Consider the following 17,699-nt stretch of genomic DNA (forward strand, 5'->3'; position numbering starts at 1 on the left):
TAAACTAATTTGAAGGATGCCACAAAGAGAGATGTTGGGTGACAAGGATCAGTACCAAGCAGTCCTTGATTAACAGAAAAAAAATGGCTGCCTTGTCTAGTCGTGGAATTTCCCTGCCTTCTCTTTAGGTGTGTGCAGGGTGCATGATGGACTTTTGGCCTTCGTTTATTTAATGCACACTTTGAGGCTGGTATATAGAAGTGGGTCTTTTAATGATGAGTGGGCCTGTCGAACACTTTGGGGTTTCGATTTTGGCTCAGGTTTACTATTTAAAAATGTGAAATTATGAAATATTTAAAAAATATAGACAATTTCAGTGAATAATACAATGAATCTCATATAGTCACCATCCAAATCTGTCAAAGCCAAATGTTTTTCATAGTTTGGATTATTTTTTTAAAAACATAAGTCTTTATAGGCCGGGTGTGGTGTCTCACTCCTGTAATCCCAGCACTTTGGGAGGCCAAGGCGGGAGGATCACTTGAGGTCCGGAGTTTGAGACCAGCATGGCCAACATGGTGAAACCGTGTTTCTACTAAAAATACAAAAAAAATACCTGGGCATGGAGGCACATGCCTGTAATCCTAGTGACTCAGGAGGTTGAGGCATGAGATTTGCTTGAACCTGGGGGCTGGAGGTTGCAGTGTGCCAAGATTGTGACACTGTACTCCAGCCTGGGTGATAGAATGAGACTGTCTCAAAAAGAAAACAAAAACCCAAGAAACAACATAAATCTTTATAGATACAATTGAGGCCCTCTCTGATGCCATTCCTTCCTCTCCTTGCTTCCTCAGAGGTAACGACTGTACTGTTTGTTGTTCAGAATGTTTTCATGACTTTATAATCAGGTATGCATAAACATATATGCCACTATTTGCATGTTTTCAAACTCTATGTAAAAATTTCCTAGTATATAATTGATGTAAAATTTCTGAAGTTAACTTGTGAATTCTGGCTCATCCATTTTTAGTGCTGTGTAGTAGTCCATTTATAAGTATGTTGCAATTTATTTATTTATACTTCCAATGGTAGGTATTTAGATTGTTTGCAATTTGCTTGCTATTACAAATAATTTGAAAAGAAACATTCTTGTTTATTATTTCTATGTACACATAAGAAAGAGCTTCTCTGGGGTCTTCTTGTAGAACTTAAAACAGGTTACATGGCTATGTACTACCTTCAAGGTATGAGCAGTCCTGTTGCTCAATCCTTTTCAACACTTATCATTGTCGAATGTTACCATTTTTAGTAGTGCATTTGGTGTGAAATGGGATGTTATTGTTTCATTTTGGATTTCCTCATCACTAGCAAGGTAATCTTTGCATGGGTTATTTGTCTTACATTCTCTTTTCTGTAAATTGCCTGTCAATAAACTTGGCCCATTTCTTCTATTAAGGTACTTTTTATTTATTTATTTATAGTTGTTCTTTACAAATTTTGGATATTAAGCCTGTTTTCCATAAAATTTTCTGCACATGTTTTCTAGTCTGTGGCTTGTCTTCCAAATTTATTTACTGTGACTTTTTTTTTTGAATAAAAGTGTTTAATTTTAATGTAGCCAGCTTTGTCAATCATTTCCTTTTCCATGTGGTTTAGTGGCTTAAGAAATCCATCCCTAATTTACATTCTGTAGAGAGCCTCTGCCCTTTCTAGATATTTTTCTGATCCTGAAGAGATTAGCTGAGAGTCTAGCACCTTTTAAAGGTCAGAACAGGAAACATCTGTCATCTAATGCCTCTAAGAGTGGCCACTTATGAGATTTCATCTGTATGAAAAGAATCCTGGTCTCCACAAACCCTTATCTTAACCCAGACACAACTTTCTATTTTTTCCAGGTCTTTGGATAATAACTCTTTCAACCAATTGCCAATCAGAAAATCTTTGAATCTACCTATAATCTGGAAGCCCCCACTTCAAGATGTCCTGCCTTTCCAGACCACCCAATGTCTACTTCACATGTACTGATTAATGTCCTATGTCTCCCTAAAACGTATAAAATCAAGTTCTAACTCAACCACCTTGGGCACCTGTTCTCAGGACCTCCTAAGGCTGTGTCGTGGGTCATGATCCATAACTGGCAAAATAAACTTCTAAATCAATTGGGGGAAAAAAAGAAAGAAATCCATCCCTATGTTGTGATCATAAAGATGTTTTTCTTAATTTTTTCCTAAAAGATTTATATCCATTTAGGTCTTTAATTCTTTATTTATGCTCAATATGTGGAATGGATGTCTGTTTCTCCCCATGTGCATAGTTATCCCACTTATTGAATACCTTCACTTCATCCTTTCCTCATCATTTTAATCGCTATCTTAATCATATATTAGGCTTCCTTTTATGTGGCATCTGTTTTTGCACTCTCTATTCTGTTTCTTGATCTTTTTTGTCTCTCTCTGTGCTAATCATACAATCTCATATTATTACGGTTATGTAATGTTTTGGTATCCAGTTGGCAAAGCTTCCCCATCTTGCTGTTGTTCTGTTGTTGTTGAACTTCTACCTCATCTTCTTCTTCTTTATCCTCATTCTCTTCCTCTTTTTCCTCTTCCTTATTTGTTTTCTTCTATTTTGGCCACTTGTTTTTCCATATCAATTTTAAAATAACTTCATCTAGTTCTATTGAAAAATCTATTGAAACTTTAATCGAAATTGCAATGAATTAGTAGATTAATTTGACATGTCTTTATATTGCTCCATCTTCTTATCCATGAACTTAGTATACCACTCTATTAATTTAGGACTCCTTTATATCTTTTGTAAATTTCATAATTTTCTTCTTAACGATCTCACACATTTTCTTAGATTTATAACTATTTGATTGACTATGAAAGGTCGCATAATGCTGAATTAAAGAGATGGTAGAGAGAGCCCACATCTTGATCCCAGACTTAGAGAATGCTATCAAAGCTTCACCATGAAGAATCATGTTTGCTGTAGGTTTTTGATAAACAGACTGTTATCTTCAATTTGATAATTATCTCCTCAACTGTATCCAGGCTACATTTTATCACATTTATTGAGATTTTATTCCACAGGCTGTATTTTTCAGCTGCAATTCATTCTTTTCATGTCCATGCTTTTGTTTTTGCCTATGTTTCCCCCCTCATTTACTTTTCTTTAAAATAGATGTTATTCATGCATTTATCACTCTGAACAAACTAAAAATAGCTTATTATAAAGTCTTTTTCAAGACTGCTTCATAGAACCAACTTCATATGGTATAAATTGATATCCTCATTTTTCATTTTTTAGGTGTTTTTTTTTTCAGATATTTTGGAATTTTGGATTTTAGGATAATTTTCATGTGGAGATTTTTTTCCTCTTTTTTTTTTTTAATCTCTCTTCCTTTTCTGGCTACTTTCCTGGCTACTGGTCCTATTGCTGTTTCCACTGGCTACTTAGTTCTGTTTCTGACAGCCAGCTTCTACTGCAGTGTTTCAGGGATCTACATTCAGAGATGAGGAGATAAGACAGATCAGTCAGCAAGCCAGTGTGCAACTTTGTCAGGTTCATGCACATGAGGCCTTCTTTGTCTTCTGGTCTCCAGTCTCCCTACGTCTACAGATTCTTAGACAACAGAAGACCCATGGTGGCTAGCTGCAGTCTTTTCAGCCGTGGCTTTGGAGAAAGAAGCTCCAGTGTTAGACATATTAGAACTAAAATGCAGAGACTTCCTGGCTAGTTTGGCATCAACCACATTTGCTGGCTAATGTCCAATGAGCTCTACAGGGTAAGACTTTAGGGTTTCAAGAGCCTACTTGATAGAACAGATGAGAAATGAATAGGTCAGTCAGAATAGGTTAGAATAGGGGATAGGTGAGAATGAGCAAAGCTGCTTCTGGGGAAGTCCCTGAGTCTGCTGGCAAGCACCCATTGCTTTCTGGAGAAGTGATCAGGCCCCTCATCTTTCTGAGGCCAGATGCTAGACATTTCAATTTTCCTAATAGATCAAACTTGTCTCATGTATACAAGGTATCTTTGGCTATAACTCTTTTTTCAATCAGCAGTGCAGAAACACAGGCACTAAAATCTTGACAGAAAGTTTAACCTTGAGCTGACTGTTGCCCAGTTTCTGTCAAAAGCTTGCATGAGAAAGCAGATGTCTGAGAAAGATGGGTGAATGGCTGAACCATCCATTTACTCCTGTAGCATCAATTCTTCTACTTTTCTTTGTAGTTGAATAATCTTTGACTTAGCTCCTGTAGAAATCTCTTTACTGAAATTCACAACTCTATTGGCTGTTGGTTAGGGAGTGCTCACCATGCACCATGCTCTGTACCAAGCACTCTATAGCTGTCTCCAATCCCCAGTACAAGCCCTCAAGGTGGGAGCTTTAGTCCCAGTTTATAGATAAGGGAACTGATTCAGGGATCACTCATTCCATACCAAGCAATTAATGTAATATTACATTTGTCTACATAATGTACTGTATTTTTCTCTCTTAAGAAAAGAGTTATTGCCACCAGAGGACTATAAAATCTCTATATGGCACGTACATTAGCTTACAAGGTAGAAGTAATTATACCCAAATATAGGTCTTGCTTTTACAATCTTTATAATTTTCTCCATAACTGCTAAGTCTATATTACATCTATTCCTTTTAGCTGAAGGAAAAATTTAAATGCTAAATACTTTTCTAATCCAAGTAGAGGACTAGAAATAAAAAAAAAAAAACTGTTGGATTTCACTGTGCTTTGGTTTGGATGTAGAAAGTGTTGGTTAAAAGCAGTAACCTTTGAGCTAATATTGACTTATGAGGTAGTCTTGAAGCTCACATAAAAAGTAGTTAGCTTATGTCTTTGAAAGCAGTTTGCATTTTATTATCCAGGAGGTGGTTTCAGAATTAGTTCATAAAGACATACGGGAAAGATGTTCATCTACTTCAAAACCACTAAGTGTCACCAGGGTAAGGTATTGGTTTACATCAGTGTGAAAATAGCCAATCAGAGAGAGCCATTTTTCTCACACTTTGTTTGTGGCCTGTTGCGTAGGGTTCTTCAGAATGAAATATGACTTTTAATAAGAAAATAAAAGTTAACCACAGAACATCTTTCTTATTTGAAGGTTTAACTAATGCTATCAATCACATTGGCTCACAAAGAGATAAATGTTCTTCAGCCTCCATTTATCCATCTTCCTTCCCTCCATTTTGGTTGCTTGAGTAATAAATGTCTTCTTTCTGGCTGAATTTACAGTAAACTTTTTGCAGCCAAGAATTGCATCTCACCCAGAATCTCTCACTGTTTAGGGCTTAATAGATAGAGTATGCTGCATCCTCTGACGCTTCATAAATATCGTCAATGGCAGGGATGACATTTCAGTGGTGAATGCCTGTCAAAGAAGTGCTATGCAAGAGGGATTTTTATGGACAACAGCACAGTAATGGAATACAGATCTGCAATGCATCACCAAACATTGACCTAAAACCGAGCAGGGCTGCAAGATTATTGACAAAATGTGGGCTGCAGACCTTGAGAGCAGCAGGCAGCTTGAAAATGGACAGATGTCAAGGCCACTCCGCACCTTGGCATGTTGAAAAGGTATGCCACTCATCCATCAGCCACTCAGTCAATACTTTTTGAGTGCTAAATCCTGATACCTCCCAGCAAATCAATTATATCTGTTTAGCACATTACTGATGCTTATTAAATGTATATTATTTTCTACCTTTTTGCAATTTGAGTTGTTATTATTATTATTTCTGGTCAATTGTATTTTGCTCCTTGCAAGTTAGGAGAAAATTATATTCTTTTTGAAAATTTCTTAGCCGTGTTTCAAGTACATCCCTGGAGCTCAGATACTGCATGTAATTATTAAATGGTTCACAGTAGAATAAACACACTTGCTCTGCTTAAACAGGAACAATCCAATAAAAGCAGATCAAGCACAAGACAAGCTATTCTAATATACACATTCCCTAAAAGCAGTACTGAATATGTATGAAGTTTGTTTTCCTAAAGCACCCTTGGCTTGGAGTTTAATAAAGGAAAACAATGAGTAAGTGCAGAGGATATGAGATGATTGTTTAAAGTGTCAGGAAAACCTAGGAGAGATGTACTGCTGTTGAACTCAGTCTCTCAACCAAGGGGAACATTTTACTTGTTTCAGCGTCGCTTCTAGTGCATTTTATTTGCTGCTTTCACAGCAGTGAGAATCTTGTGCTGGAGAGCCACTGCCTTTTCCTGTGAAGCAATTGCTCCTGCGTTGTAACTAGGCTTTGTGGCAGTCAGCGTGGCTGGAATAGTTAATAGCGACAAGCCCTTTGCTGGCCAGCATGTCAGCCCTAAACGTAGAGTTTTGGCCCCACATTTCTCAAGAGCTCCAAGTCTGCTGAACAGAGACGGGGCATCAGATTTGGTGCCTATACCCAGAAAACACCTGAAGAACCTGTGGGATGACTTGGTGTCTGCACAGTGGTGAGAGGCTCATGCTGGGTCCTGTGCCAGCCAAGAGCGAGTGCCAGGCTCCAGGCTATTGGGGCTTCTGAGAGTAGCAGCATATCTTGAGTGTAATGAGAGAATGAGCCTCATCTATGCCCCTGGCCCAGTTTCTGACCCAACCACGAAATTTCTTTCTTTCTCCTAGCAACTTGTCCAACCCTTTTATTCCCCACTGCACTTGTGGACCCTTCTTAGAATGCTGCCTTCTGCACCAGCCTCCAAATCCCATGCCAGTTATCCAGACCACCTCTTGAACATATTCTGCACCTCTCCACCAGTTCATCTTTGACCAGATTGTATCCTTGCCCTGGGATAGATTTGTTCCCTACTCCCAGCTCTACCTATTACCTTCAGTAAAATCCTAGACCAATGACCCACTGGCATCAAATCCTGCCTCCACTTCTTATTAGCTTTGTGACCTTGCACAAGTTACTTAACCTCTCTGTGCCTTAGTTTCCCAAATGGGGAAAACCATAATACCTATTTTAGAGGGTTAGTATGAGAATTAGTCGAATGAATACATGCAAAACATAGAACAGTGCCTTAAATACAGTAACTGCTCAATGTGTATGAGCTCTCCTTGTGTTATTTTAGCCTGGGCTACATTTTTGCACTGTAGTAACTTGGACATCTGTTGCCTTCTCATATGACATTGCAAGCTCCTTGGAAACGTACACACCAAAATGAAGAGTTTCATGATACCAAACTGAAGTCCCAGTTCTGCTATTGCCTCTTTGTATGCCCTACGCTTGTTAAATTCACTTATTATTATTAGAAAAAAATCAAAGATATACAAAAATAGAGTAAAATCCCATGTACTCATCACAGAGCTTTAACAATGATTAACTCGTAACCAATTTTATCACCTCTATACTCCAATCATTCTCTTCCCTCCTGCCTCAAGCCGTAAGTAATATTGAAGAAAATATCAGGCATAATATCGTTTTATCCCACAGGGGTTTTTAAATAAACATGTCCTGTACTCATGGAAGGGATACTTTATTTAAATTCTCCTTCAGTCAAGCAGGAATCATCTCCAGGACCATAGTGACCTTTTGAACTAAGGATTCCCCCAGTGCTGTGGACTTGAGCTTCACCCCACCCGCCTCCTATAACCATTTACAATGGTAGTTACGTACTGAAAGTCGTTATGATTTGAGTGGTGGCATCATCTAGTCTTTGTAATAACAAGCCATAGTGGATGAGGATCTTTGAAAATAACTTTATAATAGAGAAGAACCCATTTGCTGGTCAAAGTGGACACTCTGTTTTAGTCACTGGCTCCCTAAGGCACGGGGATCATGCTTGCCTGAGTCACTATGACTGTGTCTCGGGTAATTGGACACTTGAGAATTCTTACCACTGACAGTGACGAATTTTATTGCCCTAAGCACTAATCAGTCCTAATTGAAGGTTTTTAGTTGGTTTAAAATTATACTTTTGAGAGCAAGTTTGCAAATGAAGTATTTAAGAGAGAAGGCATTTCCCTAGTGTTTTTAGTTTTTTTAAGGAGTATTTTTACAGCACATGTCCCAGGAAGATTTGGCTAGGGGAGATTGTGTTGGGGTTCAGAAAATGAGATTGGGGGAAAACCATTCCATTGGTTATATTTTTGTGCTTACATCAATCAATCAAGGACTAGTTTAGTACCTTCTAGCTACAGAAAGACAGCAAGTAGCCAGCGCACGTGTCGCCATTGCACTTTCTGATATTCATGCGGACAGTTGGTAATCAATCCTCCTGAAGCCAGACCCTCTCATGGCTCTTCTCAGCACTGTGCTCCAGATGGCCATTCCCAATTCTGTCTAAACCCCAGCTTAATGGCATTGATTTAGTAACTTCACATTCTTGTGTCTGAAATGATTTGTTTGCTAAGGATATGCTAAGATCTAGGGTTACTAGTCATAGAGGTAAAACACACTTCATGCCAAAAGTTTTCAGAACTTTTTTATACATTCTCATCCTCCAAACACACACCTCCAAGCACTGCTTGTCATTTTCAGGTTGCAGGTGATGTGGATAGAGAATGAATTGTGCTATCCGACATCAGCAATGATCTTTGCAAAATGTTAAAAGTTAATTTTATTTTCTTTTTTCTTCTTTTTTGCATTTGTACCCAGAACCTGTGTACCCCGTGCCAACCCCTCATCAGATTGCGGGGTGGGGGAGGTCTCAGGTCAACTTACTGATTTTAGAGACAGAGTCTAAGCTTCCTGTTTACTGAGGATCTACCCCTGAACATACTCTGGTCATCAAGCTTCCTGTATCAAATAATACAAATGATACTTGCAAAGAATAGTACAAATGTGGATTTGGAAACAATCTGAAGCATGAGGCTGATCTTGGCTTTGACTTGAATTTGAATTGTTTGACCAAGGAAGCCCTTCAATCCTTCTTAGCCTGTTTCCTTATCACTAAACTGAAAATGACAACTTTTGTTTTATCTACTTCTTAAAGTGCTATGAGAAGGAAAAAAAGGATAAAGTGCTCTACACATCATATGTTTTTATACAACTAATTGAAGTTCATATGTTTTTATGAACTTCACCCAAGGACATCAGTAACAGGGAAATAGTAGGTTTAAAAATTACAGTATTATTTCATTGAGCAAGCCTCACATCTTTATTTCTTCATATCACTTATGTGCAATTAACCATTTAAGCAAAATGTTTACTTGAAGAAAAAAGGAGATCACATTTCTACGTTTAGTAGCAAAAACAGGCTGAAGGAAAATTCTACTCTTGGATGGACTCTTTGAGTAGTTTGACATGTTAGGATGTTTATCCCAAGCAATACTTCAAACCTCTGCCTCTGAAGTATTTGAAAACCTTCAAATACTTCAATCATACTGACTGTTTTGTTGAAAGGGACTCCATAAGCTATTAAGAGGTCATAGCAGAAAATATACAGAACGCTTTTCAAAAACACATAGACACAGACCCATGGGGCGAAAAGCTTGTCTGCAATAGTTTCAATACATAAAGCAAAATCAGCATGTTTTAAATCACCTTGTAATAGGTTGAGAAAGGACTTCTTATTTCTATTTTCTTTTCTCTTTAATGGATTAAAGTGATAAATAATTTCAAGTTTAGCAGAACAAATCAGACAGAAGATTATTCTAGTGGAAGACTGTAATATTAAAAATTCCACTTTAGAGAATGTAGCCACCGAGAAGAAAAATCACAATATAATTTAATGAAGCATGAGGATTATTTTGCTGGTGGTAGCCAAGCCTGAAACAAAACAAAGTAAAATAAAACCCCAAAGTCTAAAGTCAAAGAGACCTCCCAAGGCCCAGTTTACCTGTTAAACCAGTCATCTGTGTATCGAGGGTAAGGATAGGGATCGTTGCTGCTGAAGTCGTAACTTGCTTCGGCATTCTGAAAAACACAAGGCAAGGCAATCTCATTAGGTCCGTAGAGCCGGAGGCGCAGTAAAGGGAACGAGCTGCAAGACTTTACATGCTTCTGGTCTTCCCTGGAGTGCTGGGTTAATGTGCTGCACTGGGCCAACCCTTGCAAAATTGTGTTGGAGCCAAAGCGTGTCCTTGGAGCTTTCTATCCTCTCTTGATATTCTCTTCCAGGCTTCCCCATTTCATCCTATTTCAAGCCTTCAAGGGGTGAGCAAATTTAAGCCCTGTGTTCTCCAGGACTTTCTTCATTTTAAGTTGATGTATCCCTTGTGGGTTAATGGATTTCACCTGGAACCCAGGGCTTAGGGTGAGCTTCCTTGATGCTTCCTGGGACAGATGGCCAGCTGTTCTAGTTCTCACATCATAAGTGAGATGGCCTCTAGAGTTTCCTTGCTTCATGCAGAAGGCTCACATCCCGCTTCTTCCTTCAGACTGGCATAGGCTGGTTTCCTTTCCCCTTAAGGGTGTTAAACTTCTGCCCAATACCCCAAAGTTGTCCACAATTGATCTTATTTATTCACTCAACAATCATCATTAATAGTCCAATATATGTCAGAGACTTTGCTAAGTATGGGAATACAATGGTGGCATCCCTGCCCTCATGTAACTTATAGCCTAATTGGGGGGACAGACATAAATCGAATAATCAAACAAAGAAATATACCATTGCAAACTTCAATAAGTGTCTGTATGAACTCTTATGCCCTACAGCATATGGTCAAAAGTGTGCTATTCTGTGTCATCCAACACCTCCCTTTTCCCAATGAGAATCTTTCCCCACATAAATCAATTATTTCATTACTTAAACCATCTAAGTGATTCTGTGTTTTTTTTTTTTTTTAAATTTAACATTTAGGTCTTTAGTTGGTCTGCCTTTTATTCTGGTCTATGATGGTAGATGATCCACCATTGTTTAGTGAATAACCCATTCCTTCCCCATTCCCTTCTCTGCTTGCCTGGAGATGCTGATCTCTCTGAAGTTCCTCATCTCATTCGCCTCTCCTTTGTTTTTGGGGTCTGAAATGAAGACCCCAGATGGCTTCTTGGTTCACAGTATACATTGGGCCAGGAAACACTGGCTTAGAGGCATATTCCAGCTTTGGCATTTTTTGATTTTATGGGTCCTGAGACATATTTAGGAACTGTGCTTTATCATAGGGTAACACACTAGTCTTGTGACACACTTGAGTTTGTAAGCCTAATGTAATGGCATAATGTTTTTAAGAGCAACTCCACTAATTCCATTAATTTTTGTTTTGCTTGTTTAGATGACAAAGGGCAGCTAATTACCAGTAGTTGTAATAATCAGAATTATAATGCTAATTTATTTAAACAAATGCTGTACTTGGGCAGGAGTCACCCTGAAATGTGGTCCAGTCATTTGCCTGGAGTTATAAGCACATCTATCTTTTATTTCCAGGATCTGGGTCTTCATTCAACATGTGGCTTTTTGAGAGGAGGAAGTCTTCCTGTCTCTACTAACCGTAATTACTGGCAAGTCGCCAGTTTTCTGACTCCTTCCCCACTTAGAACCCAAATAGCTTTCATTCACTTTTAAAGTTTAATTCTGTATCTGGTCCACAATCCTTTTCCCTGGGACACCCTTTCAGATTTGGCCTTTCCCCCAGTGACTCCCCAAGCAACATCTGAATTTCAGTTCTTTTCAGAGACACTGTCTTGAAATAGCAACTTACTTGTCTTCCCAAATGCGTTCTGTTCTAACCTCTGAATTTTTCGAGATAAGAGCATTCTTAGGTAGAGTGAGTTAGTGGGGTAGGAATATCTAGAGAAACATGAGTTAATACTTTTTCTTCTGGGCTTCAAAGCTGAGATTGAATCTTAAGCAGTAGATTTGGAATAGTATCTGCTCAATTGGGTTTGTTTCTCTATAGAAAGAATTAAAATTCCCTGAGGTGAGGTGGGCTGGAAATCCAGCAGGAGTGGCCTCTCAGTAGGCCCCTGAGGCTGCCTCTTCCTTCTGAGCTGTGCTCTTGGAGTGGGATGGGGCGCGCTGGGATGTCCAGCCTCAGAGAGGCCTAGGACTCTGCCCACGACAGGGGCATGCAGTTGCAGAGCAGAAGCGCCCCTGTGAGGCATCTGAGCTGCAGGCTTGAGGCAGCTCCATCCTGCATTCCCTTGATCCCCAGTGCAGAGCAGGGAGAGGCAGAACATTCTGTGGGAGGTTGAGGTTGGTGAAGACGTGATGCTGAGAACCAGCTGGCCTAGGACATTCTGGTGGTCAGGACAATGAGCATCCAGGGTTTAGGCAGGATCTGGGTGAATTGACCACCGAGGCCAGTGGGAATGGGGTTGCTGCAGAAGCCGGAGTGGACAGATGATGAAAGCCAGCACTGGGTCCCTGTCTCCCTCTCTGGAAGGCTGTGTGAGTCTTTTGAAGCTTGAGGGCGCTTCTGGACACAGGGAGGGGCAGGGTCAAAACCTGAGCTGACTGAGACCACGTTTCTATCAGGCTGGCAGGGGGAAATGAAGTCAGTGAGAACAAACTAGAGAGTGTCTGTCCCTTTGTAGTTGCTGCCTGAGTGACTTGCTTCCCAAATTTTCCACTTGGGCTTATCTTTTGAGCTGATAATTATCACTGGGGTCTGTCTGGGTGAGGCTCTTGGCTCTGCTCCTGACCCTGGGAAGATAGTTTGCCCTGACACAGCGGGGGTCGGAAGGAGGACCTGGAGAGTTCTGAGAGCAGAGCTTACAGCTGAGAACCCTCAGAACTCTGTGACCACTTTTATAACAAGAAGAAAGACCGTGTGTTGCCTGGGGTCAAATTGGCCTCTGAATGATGAAATGGATGATAACTCAGGAACCCCAATCGTTTTGTTGCCTTTGCAATTAATTTTTTATGACTAATGCCTAATTCCTTGGGTAACAGTCTACACTGAACATTAAGGAAGGCAAACAGTTGTTATTCTTGTTTGGCTGTATGTTTTCTGGCTAAAAATCAAATGGTTTCTAGCAAGGAAGAACAGTATTTTGCAAGGGTTCTGTTTATGCTTTTACAGCCAAACCGAGTCATTGATTGATTTGAATTACAATGCTGTCTCCCATAAAGTTATTTGTGTACAGGAATAAGTTAAACTGGCCTTGAATGATACTGGAGTTTTCTGTAATTGCGATTAACATGGACATTTGGAGCAGGTGGTGTTTGGTGAATTTAATGTTCTGGTCACTGAGGCTTGCAGATGCTTGCTTTGTTTGGAGTTCTCTAACTTTTCCGAAATCTTTTTATCGATTTTCTTCCTTTAGAAAAGACTAGCTGTTTAGTGAAAATAATTTAATCTCTGATGATTCAGGATCAAGATGATTCAGAGTCATCATTAAGAACTTGAATTATCATTGTACCATCACACCGAAAGTGAGAAGGTTGGGTTGATTCCAAGCTGACCTCAGGGCTTCTCTGGGAGTTATTTCTGGAAGAAACTTCTGATGATAGCTCATTTTCTCTTCTAAAAGTTTAGTGCAAGGGGGGAAAAAACCCATCTCTGGTATTTATTAATTCTAAGGCCTAATTTCTGAATATTTGAATGCATAATTAGAAAGAAAGATGAGACTTGCTGTTAGCTAGAAAGTTTAATAATTACAACTTGGCACTGTTTGCACTGTGTTCTTTTCAAACAGATGGCCTGCACCACGCTAAGAAAGGACAGTCACTTGTTATATTCACAGATCCCTCTGGCTTTTTATATATGAGATGCTGTATTTGCCTGGCTGTGAAAGTCGCAGGCACACAAATGGCACCTTTCAGATTTGGGGCTGATCTATCGGAAGGCTAGTGATGACAGAGGTGGGAGCTCCTGCAGTCAATGGTGGCTGTTGCCCATTGCTTTTACATCCATAGAGAAGCTTCTGAGGCTCCTGAGACTGCACCTGGCCCTGGCACTGCCATCCATGCCCCCAAATCTGGAATTTAATGCCTCTACGGCCAATGCACTTCCCTTGCTGGGCCGCCCTAGACAAATATGTCTGCAGGTACCAGCTTGGCGTAGGGGGAGGGAGAGAGGCATTCAAGTCAAACAGACTTGGTTTTGAAATAAGGCTGTTTTTGACCTTGGAAATTTTCTTATTTTTTAGAAACTGTAGTTTCTTCATCTTCAAAATGTAGGTGGTAAAACTGTTACTACTGGGTTGCTGTGAGGATAAAATGAAAGAAGGATGTAAGCTGGCAAGCAGGTTGCCCCACGCAGTGTGGGCAATGCCTCACCTTTGACTTCTGTTGTGTCCTCTTTCTTTGATCACCTACAGCAAAGGTCACAAAATGTGGTCCACCGGCTAAATCAGTCCACAGCCTGTTTTTGTAAGTAAAGTTGTATTGGAACACAGCCACGTCCATTTGTTTATGAATTGCCCGTTGTTGCTTTTGCACTCTAACAGCAGAGGATAAGTAGTTGTGACAAAAACCCGCAAAGCCTAATGTATTTACCATGTGGCCTTTTATTGGAAAGAGTCTGCTGATCCCTGACCGAAGTCCTAGGCCTCTTGGGCTCCCAGGCTGCCATATGATAGCCCACACTACAGCATCTCACTCAGTCTTTGTCTTTCTGGGCAGATCTCTTTGCTCTGAGACATACATGCCCCATACCCTGTTCTCTCCTGGGCTGCAGCTGCTGAATCGGGTATGAACTAGTCTGACTACCTTGTTGGGAGTTTCAAGCTTGCTCCTCCTGCATCTCATGCTAGTCGAAGGTAGGTTATCAGGCAGATACTGGGCCTCAGCTCACTGGATACTGATGGAGGCTGAGGAGAGCTTTACACTGTGATGATGAGGAAGTACCACCATGGTTTCTGCCACTGCACTGCCCACCACTGGTCAAGGGCAGCCCCTAGGGGTTACTACCCTGTAGTTCTTCTGTTTTTCCACCTACGAGTGTCTTGTTTGTTTCCAAAGTTAGAACATTGCCCTTGGCAGAGAGTGGCAGGTACTTGCCATAAGAAAGAAAGCTAATGTATTTAATACGGACACCCACTGATGTGACTGAATAGATATTTTTAGAGTACTGAGGGGCAAACTCTGTGGTCTAACTACAAAATTGTGAAAGTGTTTTCTGTAAACAGGGCTGTAATATAATATACAGTTGTGCAGATTGTGCATTGCACAGGGGTTCCTGCCCACAGGGAGCAACTAGGGTCTGCATTGGACTTACTTAAGCCATGTGTACCACCTCCATACCCCAAGGTAGGGGAGGCTTTAAAAAAGAATTGTCAGCCCAGAGGGGCTATTTTTTGTCCATTTGTCCATCCATAAGGGGGTCCCTTTTCTAATTTGCCCAGAGAGAGGATAGGGTGCTGTTTTGCAGTTCACCTGCCAGTAGGGAATGTCATTTTCAATTTCACACAAATGGCACTATATACCTACTAGCATGTCCACGAACCTTGACGAGAAACAAGTCTCTCTAGTTGTACTCATATACAAACCCAACCTCAAGGAAATTGCACCACAGAAGACAAGCTGTTTCTTGTGAAACATCAAATAATACAAGATTTGAATAACATCTCAAATAACAGGGGTTTATGATCACGAGTACAATGTGGTGTATGATCAACCGCCGATGTAATTCCACAGCTACAGGAACTCAGAACAAGAAACTGCATTGCATTTGTCCTTTTATTTTGCCTTGCTACTTTCCCTGAAGGCATTTAACCAAATAACCCAGCTAGGAGCTGTGTAACAGTATTAGCTGAAATTGCACTGTGCTCATGGACTAATGAAAGAGAAATGAGCTTCTTCAGATAGACTCTCAAACTGCAACCATATTGCTCCAGAACAAAGCTCATCTGTATGGAAACTGAGAAGCAAAATAGCCCAGTCCATTAGAGCCTAAAGAATTTTGCTATTGCGCCTACTTGCATCTAATATGGTCATGGCTTCATGCTCCCAACTGTGCCTATTTTGATTTTCTTCAAATAATTCTCCCACATGCACTGGTTTAACGATAATGTTCAGCTCACTTTTGACTGAAACCAACATTAAAGGGATTTATGTCTGTATTAAATCTGGCTGTAAACTTAATGAAATTTAACATTTCTCCAGCATTCAAAAAATTTAGGAAAAGAGACATAGTCAGAAATTTGTTTGAATCTTCCTTCCATGCTCCAAAGGCTGCCAGGGTCGTATACTTTTCCAGTGACACAGTGTTCTCCCATTGTGGATTTAACACTTTTTTCCAATCACTTTCTTATTGCTCCTGGAAATTCTGGCAACTTCTATAATCACTGAAGCACTCTCCAGATAAGAGGAATGATATAATTTAACAGTCAGGCCACACAGGTGTCACCTTTCCCCAAGCTGTGTCCTGGGTGGCTGGACTTTTTTCTTTTTCTTTTTCTTTTTCATTTTTTGAGATGGAGTCCTGCTCTATTGCCCAGACTTGAGTGCAGTGGCATAATCTCAGCTCACTGCAACCTCTGCCCCCAGGGTTCTAGTGATTCTCTTGCCTCCTGAGTAGCTGGGATTACAGTCACCATGTCTGGCTAACTTTTGTATTTTTTTTTTTTTTTTTTTTTAGTAGATACAGGGTTTCATCATGTTAACCTGGCTGGTCTAGAACTCTTGACCTCAACTGATCCCCCTGTCTCAGCCTCTCAAAGTGCTGGGATTACAGGTGTGAGCCTCTGTGCCTGGCCAGTATTTTTCAGAGCTAAGTAGCTCCATTCTTTGGCCTTCATTGCCACCGTTATCAGCAGACTTGGGAGCGGTTCTAAGCACTAAACAGACGAGAAAATAATAACAGTATTTCCTAATGGCTAATAGGGTGCCCCAAATTTAAAAAGGTGCCTTTATCTTTTTAAAAGATGTTTAAAATCTCATCTTTAATTGATATTTTCCAAAACTCTGTGTGGGAGGAGAGCAGCTGTATTGCAGAAAGGAGTGAACAGTCGTTCTAAGTAACAGCCGAGGCAAACACCTCTGGAGGGCGTCTTTAGAGTGGTCTCTGCCTGTCTATGTCTTCTTGCTTGACTTGCTATTTTAGAAGGCCAATGAAGCGTGTACTAAGCTAGATGGAGGCTGATTCCCCACATGAATTTTAAGAGCTTCTCTAAAAGCATAAATTCCTGGGGCTGACCCGATATATTAAAAAGAAGCTGCCATTCATTGTAATGAAGCTCTAAGAGCTGACTCCAAGATAGGCTCTAAAACTTGGGTGGAAAAATTTACATCTTTATTCGCACTAGCCACAATCTCAAACCGAGCGTTTCCTTCAATTATGAATGGGAATTACAAACCACAGTATCATTAGCAGTTCCTGTGAGCATGTCATCAATTGTATTTTCATTCCACATTAGGGTTGTTGCAGGTATGCTAAAAAGTATCTTTTCAGCACACCCCATCTGCCACTGGATTTTGTTATTTAATGCATTAATAAAGGACATATGTTAGCATTTCACAAATGTGTAATTTCAATCTTTTGATAACTATGTCAATATAATAGCATTCCTCGGTGCCATAGTCTGAATGTTGGCGTCCCTTCAAAATTCGTATGTTGAAATGTAATCCCCAGTATTAAGGGGTGGGGTCCTTGGGAGGTGATTAGGTCATGAGGGTGGAGCCCTCATGAATGGGATTAGTGCCCTTATAAAAGAGGCCTGAGGGAGCCTGTTTAACCTTTCCACTATGTGAAGATGTGCAGGAAGGCCTTGTGTATGACAAATAGGCTTTCACCAGGCACCAAATCTGCTGGCACCTTGGCCTTGGAATGCTGGCCTCCACATCTGCTGCTAAGAGATTTCTGTTCTTTATAAATTACTCAGTCTAAGATATTTTGTTATAGTAGCTCAAACAGACTAAAAGACTTGATTATCTTTGCATCTTGTTTATGTATTTAAAATATTATTT

General features: G+C 40.2%; 1 protein-coding gene across 1 annotated transcript in view; it reads right to left on the reverse strand.

Moving 5' to 3' along the window:
• The window catches only part of PCSK2 (proprotein convertase subtilisin/kexin type 2), a 252,707-nt gene that overhangs the window by 52,432 nt on the left and 182,576 nt on the right, over positions 1-17,699 (reverse strand). Inside the window, exon 6 of the mRNA XM_012474808.2 lies at positions 9,744-9,820. Within this exon, the coding sequence (XP_012330231.2) occupies positions 9,744-9,820 (77 nt within the window). The remainder of the gene's footprint in view (positions 1-9,743; positions 9,821-17,699) is intronic.

Source organism: Aotus nancymaae, unplaced genomic scaffold (assembly GCF_030222135.1).
Source record: "Aotus nancymaae isolate 86718 unplaced genomic scaffold, 86718_ANA_hifiasm-v0.15.2.pri h1tg000001l, whole genome shotgun sequence".
Classification (NCBI taxonomy): Eukaryota; Metazoa; Chordata; class Mammalia; order Primates; family Aotidae; genus Aotus; species Aotus nancymaae.